The 18,250-nt window shown below is 39.1% G+C and overlaps 1 protein-coding gene across 4 annotated transcripts in view; it reads left to right on the forward strand.

Annotated features, from left to right (window-relative positions):
• triob (trio Rho guanine nucleotide exchange factor b) overlaps positions 1-18,250 on the forward strand; it is a 68,335-nt gene that overhangs the window by 34,100 nt on the left and 15,985 nt on the right. For all 4 annotated transcript variants that reach the window (XR_011087439.1, XR_011087440.1, XM_049730581.1 and 1 more), the window contains exons 14-37: positions 430-599; positions 1,423-1,597; positions 3,407-3,602; positions 4,318-4,484; positions 5,875-5,994; positions 6,175-6,273; positions 6,361-6,453; positions 6,604-6,753; positions 6,844-6,958; positions 7,350-7,465; positions 9,167-9,289; positions 9,553-9,747; positions 10,093-10,208; positions 10,696-10,762; positions 10,905-11,014; positions 11,208-11,277; positions 11,596-11,685; positions 11,799-11,891; positions 12,279-12,390; positions 12,658-12,848; positions 12,949-13,050; positions 14,161-14,300; positions 14,421-14,520; positions 17,433-17,685. Coding sequence is in view for 2 of the 4 variants with exons in the window: in XM_049730581.1 (XP_049586538.1) it covers positions 430-599; positions 1,423-1,597; positions 3,407-3,602; positions 4,318-4,484; positions 5,875-5,994; positions 6,175-6,273; positions 6,361-6,453; positions 6,604-6,753; positions 6,844-6,958; positions 7,350-7,465; positions 9,167-9,289; positions 9,553-9,747; positions 10,093-10,208; positions 10,696-10,762; positions 10,905-11,014; positions 11,208-11,277; positions 11,596-11,685; positions 11,799-11,891; positions 12,279-12,390; positions 12,658-12,848; positions 12,949-13,050; positions 14,161-14,300; positions 14,421-14,520; positions 17,433-17,685 (3,163 nt within the window). In the remaining 2 variants the exon portion in view is untranslated. The remainder of the gene's footprint in view (positions 1-429; positions 600-1,422; positions 1,598-3,406; positions 3,603-4,317; positions 4,485-5,874; positions 5,995-6,174; positions 6,274-6,360; positions 6,454-6,603; positions 6,754-6,843; positions 6,959-7,349; positions 7,466-9,166; positions 9,290-9,552; positions 9,748-10,092; positions 10,209-10,695; positions 10,763-10,904; positions 11,015-11,207; positions 11,278-11,595; positions 11,686-11,798; positions 11,892-12,278; positions 12,391-12,657; positions 12,849-12,948; positions 13,051-14,160; positions 14,301-14,420; positions 14,521-17,432; positions 17,686-18,250) is intronic.

Here is an 18,250-nt window from a genome sequence, read left to right on the forward strand (position 1 = left end):
ATGTACAGAATGTTACTCAGGGGATGGAAACAAAGGTTGATGAGATTTTGAGAAGGCATAGTGGGTGTTAGACAAGCAGCGGGTGCCAACCAGGATGTCTTTGCCAGAGCTTTAATGTGCCCTGCCAAAGCACCCAGATGGCTAATCTGTTACAAAGATGACCACTGACAAAACACCAGAGTGGAGCAGAACTGGTGGGATTCACATTCCCCTCCTTTATCTTTTATGTGTACATTTGGCTGTTTGAGTCTCTTTGTAATTGAGTTTGACCCACCATAATGTTTATACTGACACCTCCACAATACAGACTGAATTGTGTACATATTGTACAATATGGTTCTAGTTTTCATCACACTTGTTTGAGTTTGCAAAAGCAACTACATGTGCGTCAATGGCGATGCATTTTAACTGGCTTTACTTTCTTGTTAGCTATGGACATGGTTGGAGGAGCTTCAGAAGGAATTGCTGGACGATGTGTACGCGGAGTCTGTGGAGGCAGTGCAGGATTTGATCAAACGTTTTGGTCAACAACAGCAGACCACCCTGCAAGCGACTGTCAATGTTATCAAGGAAGGTGAAGACCTCATACAACAGCTCAGGTGAGCATGTCTCATGAGCCACTATGAAATTGTTCATTCAGACTTGAATGGCACTTGACATCACAGTCACTGCGAGTCGGCGTTATCCAATATATAGATGTCTAAAATAATCAGACTATACATTGAAATGATAATAAACTTTTGATTGAAAGTCACCGCAAATTAACTGTTTTCTGTGGTGCACAGCACCTTGGAAATTGGATCTTATTGAGAGCAGTATTTTGATTTTGTCACAGCAATAGAGAAGCCAAATTCTACACCACTATAAACCGCAACTGATATACTGTACATATAGCTTATTTGTCAACCATATTTGTGACATAAATTTCTAGTTTGTAGTGGCGTAAAATCTATTTTTCTGCAAATAACCATTTTACTTGTAATTGTTGTTGTTGTTGTTGTTTTTGGTCCTCCACAGATTATTTTTAAATAAATTGAATAAATCAAACAAATAAAACTGGTACACACAAAAACGATGGTACCCTTCGCATAAAGTTTTGTGAACCAACCTTTTGGATGCAGTCAAACAAATTCTCTCTCTCAATAATAGCACCTGCCAACAGGGATTTTGTCCCACTCCTCATGTGTTAACTGCTCCAGCTGTCTGAGGTTTAATGGGTGATACTTTCCTACACTGTAAACATATGAAACTGTTGCATCTGCACTTCAAAACTAAATACTAATATCCTTATATGTACTATATGCTAAAGGAATTCTCATTAGATTATTAAATGTATTTATTTCTGCCATTATTGTACAGAGTCGCATTAATAGTACTTAAATGCATCTGAAGTTCTTGTCTTCACTGTATTTGTGTTCACAGAGACTCTGCCATCTCAAGCAACAAGACCCCGCACAACAGCTCCATGGCGCACATCGAGAGCGTCCTGCAGCAGCTGGATGAGGCCCAGGGCCAGATGGAGGAGCTTTTCCAGGAGAGGAAGATCAAACTGGAACTTTTTCTCCAGCTTCGCATCTTTGAGAGGGATGCCATAGATGTGAGGAAACTCATAATGATTTTTTTTTTTTTTTTTTTTTCTACAGCCTCAGCTGCTCTATTGAACAGGAGAAGAACCAAATAAACAGGCGAAATGGGGGAAAAAAAAGATTATAATTATCCCCTTCTTAAATCATCCAAACAGTTTTATTTTTCTTATTATGTCATGCAGTTAAATATTCAAACTCCTGCTGTGAGAAGCCATTATTTAGCTGTTTGGGGTTATAATCGAGCTCTTAATGTCCCCACTTACTCACAAAATGTAATTAGAACTCACACAAAAGTGAAACATTTACATTATGTACATTCATAACTGAAACTAGGGTAGTGACCAAGTCCTCCCAGCACACTGACGATAAGCTTAAAATGCGAAACTCATAACACGATGTTAGGTTTTTACGGTTGAAAAAAATCCAAGATAGAAATCCTGAAAATCACAACAAGGGATTAATCGAGCAGAGATCCAGGGCACGGCGGGGGCGTATTTTGTTTTCTTCCTACCCCACATACACACAAGGACACTCCCCTCCTGCGTCAAATGGGGGTGTGCCTGAGTTGAGGTGAGACATGCATTGCCTCATGGCGATTTCTCTTAAGATGATTCCCTCACACTGCTGTGAAAGCAGAGGCTAAGAAGGTTTATCTCCTCTCTCGATTGGACTTTATAGCACTGAGAGCAAATGATGATCTTTTTGCCCGCTGAGGGTGTTTTACTCAACTGTATGCAGAGAGGAAGGAGGATTGTAGATGATAGTTTGGTAAGTTTTCTCCTCAGTTGTTTGTGAAATTGAAAGTAATTTTTAGGGTTTTCTCCTAGCGGGCTGGAGCACAAAATTATTCAGAGTTCATCTCAGTGGGTGAATCCAAATATTTGCATCTTCCAATCAAGCATTTTCCATTCATTTTCACACACATCAGGTTTTACTGCACAGATGACATAGTCAATATACATCCAGTTATTTGCATGAGATAAGTTCATATAAAGCAAATAGACACATTCTCAAATGTTTAATTTTATTCTAACGTGTCACAATAATATGCAATATGTATACCTTCAATTTGCCTTACATCATATGTAGACGTTATATACAAAAGATCCCAAAAAACAAGTGCCTATCACTTCACTGGTTTCTTTTATATCAAACAAATTGTTTTAGGTTATTCACCTGACATGTTTCGGCGGTTTCTTCCGCCTAAGTGATTAAATAAGGAAAAACAAAATGAACTTAGTACAACAAGTGCCTATACTGTGTACTATGCAAGAAAAGAAAATATGATAATGCTGATCATATAAATACTGATGAGTAAACTTTTTGAGTTGGACCAGAACACCATTAAAACACGCATCTGCTTGTGGCCAAGGTGTCCATTGTTTTATGAGTCATGTGGGGATTAAGACAAGCACTAACATCTCACTACATCTGCTTTACAAGTTGCAAATCATCGGAATGAGACATTATCCCTGACTATAGCACACATTTTTCGTTATGCGGTGACAGTGGCCGTCTGGTATTAGGTTCAATGTTTTTCTTCAAAACAGAAGTACTGTTACAATTGAGATACCTGACTGTGTGCATGTAAAATACACAGCCTATTTAAAGTCGGTGCTTGTCAAAATATTCTGTAAATGTTTAATCCCATTCGATTATACAATTGTAGGATCACAGAAATTTTAGTCAGTGGAGTATTCTCAAGAAAACATATAGGGTGGATTCCACATTCTTTTTGGAACTACACCTTTGGACTTAAGATCAAGCCTGATGAAAAGCTGTTGTACTTTCTGACAGCCTTTACTTCCTTTCCACCTTAGATCATCTCTGACCTGGAGTCATGGAACGAGGAACTGACCCAGCAGATGAGTGACTTTGACACGGAGGACCTGACGCTGGCTGAGCAGAGGCTTCAGCATCACGCAGACAAGGCGCTCACCATGAACAACCTCACCTTTGACGTTATCCATCAAGGCCAGGAGCTGCTCCAGTACGTTACAGAGGTCCAAGCGTCAGGTGAGTGAAGGCTTTTGTAAAAATACCATTTGAACTACCCTAGCTCTTTTCCAGCTGTCCTCTGCACCATTGTCTCACCAATACAATAAGTTTTTGGATACGAGCACCACCATATCGACTCACTTTAACGGTACACATGAAACACTGAACTAAAAGTTTATAATGTTGATGTAATATGTTATGTGGCTTTAAAAACATCACCACAGTACATTTCAAGTAAAGTTACGTTTAAGTGCAATTATATTTATTCATTAGCCCAATATATTTGCATTTAGTCTTTTAGAACAGTTTTTTTGCCAGTATGTATTTAGGTATATCTTTAGGTTTTATGTGCAATATTTTTTTTATTAATTATTATTAATTAATTACCGTTAATTATGGTACAATTGATTTCATTTTCCCATGTTTAAGGTTCAAGATGCTTCATGAAGCAGTTGTATATTTTTTACTCCTCAAGATGGCACTGTTTCATGAAAGAGGTTCAAAAAATGTCAAGTCAGTGTACTTTCAGATATATTGATATTGAGAGTGCCGTCTCGAGAAGTCAAAAAATATAATTTCTTAATGAAGCATTTTGAAATTTCATTTTCCCATCACTACCTGCACATATTTTCTGTTTACTCAGGTCAGCGATGTCCCTGTAAATCATTTTTATGATTTTAATTTGTTTTGCTATTTTATTGACATGTTATCTGCCTGTTTGTCTGTTGTGCAGGTGTAGAACTCTTATGTGACCGAGATGTAGACATGGCCACACGTGTTCAGGATCTCCTGGAGTTTCTCCATGAGAAGCAGCAGGAGCTGGACCTGGCGGCTGAGCAGCACCGCAGACATTTGGAGCAGTGTGTTCAGTTAAGACACCTTCAGGCTGAAGTCAAACAGGTACAGCCTGCAAATTAAGGACAAGCAGTTGGTACCGGGGGAATAATCTCAATAGTATTTTACTGGTTTCTCTGTTATTGATATAAATTAAATAAAAACCTGGTGGAAATATAATTGACAAGATTTTCATAGCGTGTCAGGCCACAGCTTACTCTGATATCACAGCATGCTAAAATGGTTCTGTCTCTACACGACATCAGCTGATGACTCACCTCACGTCAATGTTCTCTGTTTCTCCCTCTCTCTCGCACACTCTCCCTCTCTTATAAGTAACAGAGATTGACTACTGCATGGCTGAGTGTTGAGCACTCAATTGTCTGAAATATTTAAACAATCTTAATTTTCTCCTTCAAACAGATTTTGACTGCAACCAATGTGTTATCCTCTTTTTTGCATTCAGAGCCAAAAATCTCTCTGGACCCACCCCACCACCTCTATTTTACAAATAGGATTTAGCATTGAGTTCTTTTGTTGTAGTCTGATAACTTTCTTAAATGTTACAATCTGCACTCGGAGCACGTGTGCAGAGATATTGTCCTGCCTCAGGGCATTGAAACAGCAATGGAAACACTGGCCTGATAAAGTAGCTGAAAACAGGCGTCTAAACTGTGTTACATCATTGTTTTTCCAGACAAGCTCGAGTCGCAGTTGTGAGCTTTGTCCACACTGCAGGTGTGCATGCTGTCAGTCAAAGAGAAAGTGAATGCTTCTTTGTTTTTTGACTACATATATCTGCTCAAAACAGGGCTATGATACATATATCTGCTCAAAACAGGGTTACAATTTAAAAAAAAGTTAATTATGGCCATATCATTAGTTACAACTATGATTAGAGCCAATGCATGAAAAGCGTGACAACAAACTAAACAAGATTGCTGCAGCCATACTCATGACTGTTCCATACTAGTGATGTCGCCATGATTAGTATTCTACATTGTTTACTTCTCTTGATCTGTGCTCTTGTTCAGCTTTGCTGCAGCATACTGCTGCCACACTTACAAAAAAAAAAAAGAAAAAAACACAATGTGCCACAAACATGGAGCAAACAATTTATTTAAAATTCCTGGTTGAGTTGGGGAAAGGACCTAGCAAGTGCTTCAAACTCTTTCGAGAGGCTTTGATGACATCCATGTTAGGATGACATTCCATGACTGAGAATATAGACAGTGTACCAGCTTGCCGTGATGGTGCTGTATGTGTCCCATGGTTGTGCCCTTCCTCACCTTAACCAGAAGTTTCAAATTGATTCTTTGTGCTATGTTTATGCCACCCTCAGTTGGATGAAAAGCACAATGAGGTCATGGTAAAGTGTGACAGTGGTTTCTAAGTGAAAAGTAGATAGCACACTGCAAATAGATGAAATTGAGACATGTGACGTGCTGTCATTTAGGTGCTGGGTTGGATCCGTAATGGCGAGTCCATGTTGAACGCCGGGCTGATCACGGCCAGTTCGTTACAAGAAGCTGAGCAGTTGCAGAAGGAACACGAGCAATTTCAACATGCGATTGAGGTAATATTAAAAACTGAATACAGTCGAGAGTAATTCTGGCTTAGAGGAGCAACATGTCTATCAGCTTGTGTGTGGAGTAATAATTGATCGCAAGCAGTGGTGCTGTGTCACCCACACTGTAATTTGAGTCACATTATATTTCCTGTATTGTACCAAAAAACATGTTTTTTTTTTATGTAGAAAACCCATCAGAGTGCCCTTCAAGTGCAGCAGAAAGCAGAGACTCTATTTCAAGCTAACCACTACGACATGGACATGATCCGAGACTGTGCCGAGAAGGTTTTAACTCCACTCACTCTTTTTGATAGAGGAGCATTTTAAAATACTAGCTGACAGAACACTAACATGTGCACATTGAATGTGAAGGTGGCAGACCACTGGCAGCAGCTGATGCTGAAAATGGAGGACAGACTCAAACTGGTTAATGCTTCTGTGGCCTTCTATAAGACTTCCGAACAAGTGAGTATGTGCGTGGGTCTATTTCTGCTAGGTATGCTGAATGTCGTCTTAAATACATATTTGTTTCTTTGTTTTGTTTTCTGTGTGAGGAGAAGCTTTGGCCTGCAGAGTCAGATTTATGGGGATTTTTTTGTTGCATGATTATCTCAGGTGTGCAGTGTGTTGGAAAGCCTGGAGCAGGAGTACAAGAGAGAAGAGGACTGGTGTGGTGGTGCTGATAAACTGGGCCCCAACAGTGAGTCCGATCACGTCACCCCCATGGTCAGCAAACATCTGGAACAGAAAGAGGCCTTTCTCAAGGTGAGAAGTCTCTGTCAGGAAAATGCACCACTCATTGCTAGTAGATGCATGCTCAGTCACTCAGTCTTTTGTCTCTGTGACTACTTACAGGCCTGCACGCTGGCTCGACGCAATGCAGATGTGTTCCTCAAGTACCTGCACAGGAACAGTGTTAACATGCCCGGAATGTTGTCCCACGTCAAAGCGCCCGAAACTCAGGTTAAAAGTAAGTGAATAAAGTCTAGTCTCAATTGAAATTATTTAATAACATTTCCTTCTTTTTTTTATCACTGCACTGAAAACTGTGAACAAGGTTGCAGGCTAATTTTCAAATATCATGAAATTTGCAATAAATAAACCAGAGACAAAATACGTTTTACATAGTTCATTGTCAATTTATAAATGCAAAAAAATTAGTAAACCCATTTTTCTTAATTGTTAAATTAATGATTATGTATATAATTAAATGGTTGGCAAACTAATACTGTATTGTGATTAACACCCTTAGTATACACAAAAAGCCACTTTATTTTTTTTCTTAGAGAATTGTTTAACCACCAACCACTTTCAGATGTTGTTTAATTAACTCAAAACGTTTCGTTCATGTTTTTCATTAGACATCCTGAATGAGTTGCTGCAGAGAGAGAACAGGGTGCTCCACTTCTGGACCATGAGAAAGCGAAGGCTGGATCAGTGCCAGCAATATGTGGTGTTTGAACGCAGTGCCAAGCAGGTGTGTGTTTTTGTGCATTTGCGTTCTGAGTGTGTGTGACTATACTAAACTCGTTACACTCAAAGTAATGGAAAAGGAAGCTAGATTGTATGATGTCATTCCCCTCCTGAAGTTTTTTAATATTCAGTTTAATCCCAAGGTATTGTTCAATTGTACTTTCTTAAATTAAAATGTAATTACCCATGGTCAGCAGAGGGTATATCACCACTTCTTAAAATGAAAATTGTGCATTAATCTGCTCCTTTAGTGTGCAGTCAGCCATGAAACACCTTTTAGACACTAAGAATATTAACGTGTTTTCCGGACTATAGTAAGTCGCTCCGGAGTACAAGCAGGCCTAGAACGCCGTCTTGCGGTTTAGTGTGAATATAACATGTAAAATGATATAATAATGTGTTAATAATCTCACACATAAGTCGCTCCTGAGTATAAGTTGCACCACCGGCCAAACTATGAAAAAAAACTGCGACTTATATGGTACATGGAATCGTTCTGTTGTCCTCCTCCACCCCAAAAAAAACCCTAAAATTTTCAGAGATGGAGTCTAAAGTGAAAGCCCTTCTAGCCAAATAAATATGTCAATAATGAGGCATTTAAAAATGTAGTTTTTATGGCTTTCTATTTTCCAGGTTAAAGAGACAAAAGGTACAATTCAATTTCATGTAAAAACAATATTAATAATATATTTTTTTTAGCTGAAATGAGAATTACAAAATTAGGCAAACATACCCACCCATGGGAAATTTCATTGCATTTTCATAACACGGCTAAACTCTTTTTTTTTTTTTAAAGCAAGCGAGGTAGACACAAACAGGCATTGAGTCACGGAGGTTAATATTTTTTTTTGTTCTACACTTTAGACTGATGGATCAATATGTTGACCTTTTTGAGAGGACGTTCAGCCTCCATTGTTTTGTCGTTCTTTTGGAATGCAGTGTTTGTTTTTCTCAATAATAATACTTCTCTTATTCAGGAAGTGGTGTAAACTAGCAGACATGTTTAACAATGACAGTCTTAAAGAAAGCTATGATTACATGGTTGAAAAACTTCACATTCTAAGTCAATTATAGGCAAGCGACAAAGAGCGGTGTCTCAAAGAAGAACTACTATTTTGTCTACCACGGGCAAAATTGAACATGTAAAAATGGCCAGAGTTTGCATTGTTATGTCAAATTATTCGTCATGTATTGCTTAATCTCACACAGATAACTTTTGGCTGGCCGTAGGCGGGCAACACCTTGGCCCAGTTACCTGTCATTGGCAGACTTTCCTTCTTGTTAAAATCAATGTGTGTGTAACATAACGACGTCCTCTTGTGGTGTTTGGCTGTCACTACTACAACATGGTCAGGCGAAAGTTTCGGTTTCCTCCCACATCCCAAAAACATGCTTGGCAAGCCGATTGAGCATTCCAAATTGCCTCTAGGTGTGAGTGCGAGTGCAGATGGTTGTTCGTCTCTGTGTGCCCTGCGATTGGCCGGCAACTGGTTCAGGGTGTCCCCCGCCTACTGCCCGATGACTGCTGGGATAGGCTCCAGCACGCCCGCGATCCCCATGGGGACAAGCGGTATAGAAAATGGATGGATGTTTATATCACTGGCTGGGGAAAACATAGCCAGAGATAGTAGAGGGTGTGTCAAATTTATGTAACTAGAATCCCTTTAGTGTAACTGTACTAAAGTGTGACTGTATGTTTCTGCAGGCCTTGGAATGGATCCATGACACTGGGGAGTTTTACCTTTCCACACACACATCCACTGGCTCCAGCATTCACCACACACAGGAGCTTTTGAAAGAGCATGAAGACTTCCAGATCACAGCTAAGGTGTACATTTGTTTCTTTGATTTAGAACCACTTTTGTTCAACGAACAGTATGAGTTGTAGGTTTTTTTTTGTGAGTATGTTTGCACACTCCCGTACTCAACTGGGAGGCCCATTCTTTGTGTCGCATATTGTTTCCATTTTAGGTATCACGGGTATTGTGTTGGAGAACAAGCTTATGTGCCAGTCACTGATTCTCAACTCTCCCTTTCTCTCCCCCTGTGTGTTATCTACCTTTCCCTCCCTCAATGTGCCACTATTGACAGCAAACCAAAGAGCGTGTAAAGCTGTTGATCCAGCTGGCTGATGGTTTTTGTGATAAAGGCCACGCCCATGCCCTGGAGATAAAGAAATGGGTGTCCTCAGTGGACAAGCGTTACAGGGACTTTTCTCTCCGTATGGACAAATACAGGACCTGCCTGGAATCGGCGCTCGGCATTTCCTCCGACTCCAACAAGGCAGTGAGTGGTCACCAATAATGATATCAACAGAAATAAATCTTCTAATGCATAAAGACCTTGGGTTGAGGTTTGATGATATATATTTTTTCAATGTTTCCAAGAGAGTTGTTGAATCCTTGGAGAGACATTTTTGTTGTCTTTGTTTTTTGTGATATTAGTATATTTTGTGAGCAGGCAGATTTATAAAATGTTATAAAATGTAGCCTTAAATAACTTTGTTCAATGCGAGCGTGTTTTAATAAGCTGGTGCGAAGAGAAAGCAAACGCACCACACATGTGGTGAGTGGTGAAAAGCTACCATTGCCATTGTGCAGGACATAATAGCCACTGTCTATTTGTTTTCAGAGTAAAGAGCTACAACTGGACATCATCCCAGCTAGTGCTCCGGGTTTAGAGGTCAAGTTGAGAGATGCTGCTCATGAACTCAATGAGGAAAAGAGGAAGTCTGCGAGGAGGAAAGAGTGAGTGAGACTTGCACATGGCATATCATCTCATGATGATGAATGAGTCATTTTTTTAAATAAATGTATTTCATTGTATTTGGGGCTTTAATGTGGTCTCAGGTTTGTGTCACATGATCCTAATTTGTCTCAACAATATTAAAAAGTCTATAATTTTGTTAAAGCTAACTGTTGATTCATATGGTCACCTCATAGACAATCTAGTACTTATGGGAAAATGAAGCTTCCTATTTGCTTCATGAACCCGTTGTGGTAAACCCCTTCATTGAAACCAGTAGTGCCATCAAGAGGGATCAAAAGATAGATCAACTAGTTCATGAAGCAAAATTGAAGATTATTTTTTTTCCCATCACTAAAATCATGTTGCTAACAATTAAGGTAATACAAATGATATGGTTTCACCACAGATGACAACAAAACCACATAATCATATGATTTCTTCAACCAAATAGAATGAATGTCAAAATAAATGTTTTTGCCTTTTTAGATTTATAATGGCCGAGCTGATTCAAACAGAGAAAGCCTATGTCAGAGACCTGCGTGAGTGCATGGATGTAAGTCACTGAGTAATTCCCCAAAGACACCTTATATTCTTTTAGCTATATACATCTATTGTGTAATTTCGCATTTAAATCTAGTGGAAGCATTTATTACTGTTCCATGTACAGTTTGTTAATAAGCTATACTGACCTGTAGACATATCTGTGGGAGATGACCAGCGGAGTGGAGGAGATTCCTCCGGGGATCGTTAACAAGGAGCACATCATCTTTGGGAACATGCAAGACCTCTACGAGTTTCATCACAAGTCAGTTGAGAAGTTATCTTCGACTAGATTATGAATATATATTATATACATTTTGTGTTGTGCAAATATGCACACACATTCAGTCGGCTGTCAGATACTGAATTGTCTTTTTGAGTGATTTTACTTGATCATCTAAGGTAATAACTACAGACTGGTAGAACACTATTGAAGCAATGTGTCTGTTTCTGCACAGCATCTTTTTGAAGGAGTTGGAAAAATATGAACAGCTTCCAGAGGATGTGGGTCATTGTTTTGTTACCTGGGTGAGTTGGGATTTTTTTGTCACAACAACAGCAAACAAAAAAAAAAAAAAAAAAAAACACAATATGGTACAGTGACTACTTTTCGGTAACAAATGTATCTGCTGCTATTGCTATTTAGATCTTTGACTTGCAAAACACAACAACAAAACAAATACAACACATGACACATTAAATGTTTTTCCAAGATTTCCTGATTTGTTTGTTTGTTTGTTTGTTTGTTTGTTTGTTTGTTTGTTTGTTTGTTTGTTTGTTTGTTTGTTTGTTTGTTTGTTTGTTTGTTTGTTTGTTTGTTTGTTTGTTTGTTTTTATCCCACTCAGGCTGACAAATTTCAGATGTACGTAAACTACTGTAAGAACAAGCCCGACTCCACGCAGCTCATCTTGGAGCATGCTGGCCCATATTTTGATGTAAGTAAATATATAATTCAGAGTTGTGTATTGGTTTCTTGTTTATGAAGTGAATTAATCAAATTCATAAAGATTGCATATACTCGACAAATTGGTGTTATTTGGTTTTACAGGAAATACAGCAAAGGCATCGTCTTGCCAACTCCATCTCATCATACTTGATCAAACCGGTTCAAAGAATTACAAAGTACCAGCTGCTTCTTAAGGTACGGTAGAGGGACACATTTCTATAAGTACCTAACTAATCATACTAATAATAATTTCCATAACAGTGGCATCTCGAGTTACGAACTTAATTGGTTCTGTGAGCCCGTTTATAATGGAAAATGAGATTGCAGCAATGTTTTCTAGTCAAATGAATGTGAAAAAATGTGAGAAAAGCACAAAGGTAATCTTTCCCCTCATTTATGACCAGCACTTCCTAAAATGTTTTTTTTCTCTCAATTTCTCTCAGATCCTTTCTGACTGTTTAGCACTTTGCTTGCTTGTTTAGCAAAAGTTCAACGTGTTGACATGGGACCTACGAAGAAAGTTCGTAACTGGAGGTTCCTCTGTATTCATTTATATTGGTGTGTGTGCGTGTGTGTGTTTAGGAGCTATTGACATGCTGTGAGGAAGGAAAAGGGGAGATCAAGGATGGTCTTGAGGTGATGCTAAGTGTCCCCAAAAGAGCCAACGATGCCATGCACCTATCAATGCTGGATGGTGGGTATAAACTCACACACACGCACATTTATAATGAATGGGGTGGTTTATGGGACACTGTCCTCTGCTAAGTGTAGTGCAAAATGGACGAAAAAGCGTATCCGTGTCTATTACTGCCACAAATTGCTCTTTTTGTCATTGAAATGTCATCACTGCCATTCAGCAGTCAACGCAACTTGTTTATCTGTGACCCAGTATCATTCAATATGCCACCCGCATATTTGTACAGCACAGAATAAAACTCTGCCTTTTGTGTTGTTGCCTCAGGGTTTGATGGGAACATTGACTCCCAAGGAGAACTGATTCTTCAGGAGTCTTTCCAGGTTTGGGATCCCAAAACATTGATCCGGAAGGGCCGTGACCGACATCTTTTCCTCTTTGAGATGTCACTGGTTTTCAGTAAAGAAGTGAAAGACTCAAATGGACATAGCAAATACCTTTATAAGAGCAAGCTATTTGTGAGTATTTTGCGCATTCATGCTCGGACTATGTTTTTTTTCTATACGGTGTGTTATTGCAAGCTTTTATATGTGTTCTATGTGGTTTTCACATCCGCAGACGTCGGAGCTCGGAGTCACAGAGCACGTGGAGGGGGATCCTTGTAAATTTGCCCTTTGGGTGGGCAGAACCCCGACCTCGGACAATAAAATCGTGCTCAAGGTAACGGCAGAAAGAAAATGCAGATTTTTTTATGTTTTTATTTCATCTACTTCAAATGTAGGTGTTTGTACAAGAGGGTTCGATCCATAAATAAAAATGTCTTCTATATCTTTTATAACTTACATTATTTTTAAACATTGGGACATCAGTAGCTCAGTTTTCTTTACAGTTAGAGTGTGTGATTAGATTGTGTCCTTGTTTTATTAGTTGCAAAATTTTGTGTGACATCAGTGACACAATAGTGAATTTACCCGATGGGATTCTTTATTAAATTGCCTGAAACTTGGTTATTTCATCTGGGACACATTTTGTTTATGATGTATTGAGTCAAAGAAGTATATAAACATGTAAAGAGTGTGCCTCAAGCTCCAATCTCCTCTACATAAGGGATCCATATTGTACTGTACCGTATACCCATATAAAACATATTTTTGGCCTACTTGCTTTTCCCTACAAAATTCTCATGAGAACATCATGTCCTGAGCAACCTTTTGCTTCGGGTCCACCCCCGCTAAATCACAAACAATTCCTAGCACTGCCACTAGAGGTAGAGAGCTGCTTTCTGTTCCTCTCTGTGTTCTTGCCACTGATATTTCACCATCACATTTGGTGAGGCAGCAAACAAGAGACATACTACACAGCTTGTATGCATTGAGAGTCATTTCTACATACTGCTTTCGTCCACAGTTACGTGTTTGAAGTCTACGTATGTATATGTTGTGTTGCACGTCCAAAGCCGTTTGCTCTTTTTTTTTATTCATAACATTACACAGTATGTAGTAGGTGTCTGTCTATCTATGTGTCTCGTTACGTAATTCATGATGACGATCCAAATCTGCTCCTTATGTAATGTGTCATCATTGCCGCTTCAGTGTTACTGGTGTCAAAGTGAAGGAGGCAGATCAGGATGCGTCATTGACAGAAATTAGACGTTGACAATATACGTATTTGAAGTGTGGGCTTTGGCAGACAAGATCATCATTACCTCATTGTACTTTCATACAAAAAAAAATGTATTCGTCAAGCCACCTGGTTTCATCTCATCATGCTTTTTCCAGCTCATTTTTATCTACAAATTCATGTCTTACAATTGTGGATGTCTTGTTCCAGGCGTCAAGCATTGAAAACAAGCAGGACTGGATCAAACACATTCGTGAGGTCATTCAGGAGCGAACGGTCCATCTGCGTGGTGCTCTGAAGGAGCCCATTCACATCCCCAAAGCCACCACCGCCAAACATAAAGGCAGACGGTAAGTAACAGAGCATCACTTGTTTGTTGTCCTCGTAAAAAGAGCAAGTGTATTCTCTCGTGGCATCCAGTTAACACAGCTCCATCTAAAATGAACACTGTTCTCTTTGTCCACCTGCAGAGACGGAGAAGAGCTAGATAGCCAAGGAGATGCTAGCAGTCAACCAGACACCATCTCAATTGCTTCAAGGACATCCCAGAACACATTGGACAGTGATAAGGTAGAGAAACACACACACACGTACACACATATAAACACACACACACATTTGTTGACCGTATGCCAGGGACGAGAAACTGGCAGCTCGTGGGCAGACTCTGAGTGGCCCCTTGATTAATTCCCTGCCTCCATTTTTTTTTTAATTATGATTATTATTTTTATTATTATCCAAGGGTGGAGAGTAGTTTTTAAGGCATAATATTATCAATCATCACTAGATGGCAAACGTGTCTTAGTTGCACACTTACTGGGCTTACACTGCCGTAATACTACAACGTGAGTGGCCCTATAGAAATTTGCGGACTTTGAATCATTTTTCAAATATTGAATTTTGGTTTCTTGTTCAACAATTTTCTGCAATCCTCTAATGGTAATTTTTATGCAAGAGAGCCCATTGCACTGGGTTACAATAGTGGATATTTTATAAATGCATTAAAACACATTTTATAAAAAATAAAATAATTTAAATTGTGTCCATGTTTAAAATATTTTTTTTTCATACATTAAGTGAAAAGTGTGTGGTCTTATGTTGCCCCAGTAGGACTAACGAAAAATTGTGGAAAAATAACTAAAAACACGTCTATGTGGGGGTGTGAATGCTCGTTTATCTATTTGTCGTACGATTGGCTGCCTTGAGTCTCCTTTGCTGTCTTTCACTTTAATTTTGGACTTTGTTTGTGCATAAAATATTCGATACAGTCCTGAGTTGCTCAACCGTTTGTGCAGCAAGATTTCCTTATTTTTAAGCATACGAGTAACCATACAAAAGGAAAATTTTATTCCTGACACCCACTCCATTCACTTGCATACAACAACTGCAGCCTGTAAACCTGAAATCATCTTTCTTCATCGAGTTTTCTTCGGAAGTATTGCGTGACAATCCATCTGACTGATTTAATGCAGTCTGTGTGTGTGCATGTGTGCGTGCAGTTAAGTTTGTGTAAGAGATTCTCTGGAAGCAGGGACAGTCGGCACTGGTTATATCTGGTAATAGCACCACAGAAGGCCCATCCTCCTACGCTCAGTATGAGCAAACCTAACAAGCGCATGCGCACGACCACATAATAACATTTCTATACTTTTAAAGTTGGATAGATTGTAAAATGAAGCCAGGCTTATCTGTCCTCATTGTCCCCTGCTGTAAGAAAAAGACAATTAAATAGAAATGAACAGATAAATATTTAAAGACTCATTCCATTTTCCAGTATAAGACCCCATCATTGTATGAAGTGTTCAGTTCATATGAATGCATCTATTAAATGTGCACGATACCACTTGCAAATAGATATTCCCGGTCAATTTCCTGGTTTTGAATGCTTCTTTATCTCTCTGGCTCTCTGTGAGGATTCTGTGTGAAACCTCTCATTCAGGAGGCGGTGACACTGGTGTGTTTGTGTACTATTTTTTTTGTATGCGAAGGCTCGTGTTCCTGTGTGCATCCGCTTTAGTGATTGACTTGTCAGCTGCTTCAGCCTCCCACTCGCAGAGGATGCTCGCCTCTATGCCAGACAGGAAAGAACCCTTTTAAGTTCTCACCGCTTTCACTCTCCCGCTTGGCTTCTAACAGAGAGAGATTGCAGACAACCCCAGAGTTCGTGTGATATTTTTGTTGCTGAACTGCTATTAGTAAGACTTTGGAGAAGGCATTGATGGATTTTATCTATTGAATAGCTCTGTGGTGAAGAATGATTCACGTTTCAATAGAGCTCTATTGACTCTTAAATTGAAAGGCGTTGTTGACTGTGGATCAAGAATCGATTGACATTTTGCTCTATTTTTCCCAGTGGAAGTTAATTTTTTTTTTTCTCTTTGCTGACTTATCGTGTGAGGCTCTCAGTGGTATTAAGGCAGTTTTAGTTGGTTGCGCAGTCCGATTGCTTTAGGAAACTTTGGGGACTTTTCTCACAATGAGGGAGTGGAAAACAATGGAGAAATTGGAGGAAAGGATCGCACATCCAGTTTCTCAACTTCTCAGCTCACTGGCTTTACCACACTACCAAAGGGTATGTTAAAAATCAAAATGGAATAATTCATTCAGTCATCATGTGTTCTTTAGTGTTTTGTGCATTTATGTACACATGAATGTCTTATTATACATGAGTTTTTATTGTATGAACTTGCTGACCACAGCAAGGCATACCTACTCCAATGTAAAACAGAAAACACAAAGACAGCAATAAAAAATGAATGATTGATTCACAATATCCGATGGATGTCTTGTTAATAGTCTGTTTGATGCATTGTTGTAGAACAGCAATGAATGCATCATGCATAGAGTTGTTTAAAATAAGCAGTTTTAAACCACTTTAATCACAATAATAAACTCTTAGATTATAACTTACTCTGACAAAGTGAAGCATTATTGTTCATTACAACAGGATTGTTATTGAACGATGTCAGGTGTATCTAACAAGTGTATTTTCAGATTGACCACTACACAGTATTACAAATATTGTCTCATATTGTGGTGCACGCAATTATTTTAACATTTCTCTATTTTATGCCATACAGCATCCTAAAATCAAAAGAAAATACAAGCTTGCAGCTTAAAAAATGGCAAAAATCTAAATGGTATTTTGTTCAGTGATTTTATTTTTTTAATGCAAATTGTTATTAAATATTATATAAAATTCTTGGAATGATAAAATGCTGTATCTAATTATCAGCAACTGCAATGTTTATAATGCAAAAGTCTTTATTCAGTGACATGCTGCAAATGAATAAAAAGAAATATTTAAAGTGACTCATCATATTTCCTGTTTAAAACCTGGTGCTAATCATGTGCTGACTTATTGTTAGCAGTGATAAAAATGCTGGTTATAAACAAATGTTGTTTTTTAACTGAAACCAAAACTCTTTACTTTGGCTGCCGTACTGTACTCTTCAGAAATGAAAACCTCTTTTCTTTTTCAGCTGTCGGGCGGTTGCGAGCTGACTGTGGTCATCCATGACTTTGTGGGGAGTAATGGAGGCAGCAGCGGCGAGCTGACAGTGAGACGAGGTCAAACGGTCGAGGTCCTGGAGCGACTCCACGATAAGCCAGACTGGTGCCTGGTGCGGACCACGGACCGCTCTCCAGCCCAGGAGGGCATCGTCCCCTGCTCCATGCTATGTATCGCGCACTCCAGGTCATCCATGGAGATGGAAGGGCTCTTCAACCACAAAGGTAGGACAAGGCTGTTATACATCTTGACTCCTGGTAAAATGGAAGAGTAATTGTATTTTGTCTAATGTGTTGTAAGAAAGTGAAACTAGACTGCAATGCAAGGTTGACGTTCATTTTACCTTGCGAGCCACATTCACCCCAAAATATCTCATGCGGGTCGGACGAGTATATTAGCGAACCCCCAGTTCTGGCCCGCGCACCACATGTTTGACACCACTGCTGCAATATGTCAAGTTCTGCCCATATTAATAAAACACCATTACAAAAGGTGGTACTAACTGTTGGAAATTGAACTATAACATAACAGCGCTTTATTAAGTCGACTATGCCTAAACATTCTTGGATGTCATTTCTCATAAATCTGCATCTTGCTTACAGCATAGCATAAATATTCACTGATCTAACCATTAAAGCATCTCTCCAATCTTAAAGTGTGGGTGAGTGCAAGGCAGCTTGTTTCTATGGCAATATGGCTTACAAATATTTTCTTTGGGCTTTCTTGTGATGAAATAGATGATATTGGAAGTCACAGCTTGGCTTTTGCAGCCCAGGAAGGTGAGAGTGC

The sequence above is a fragment of the Syngnathus scovelli genome, chromosome 9, assembly GCF_024217435.2.
Source record: "Syngnathus scovelli strain Florida chromosome 9, RoL_Ssco_1.2, whole genome shotgun sequence".
NCBI classification, from domain to species: Eukaryota; Metazoa; Chordata; class Actinopteri; order Syngnathiformes; family Syngnathidae; genus Syngnathus; species Syngnathus scovelli.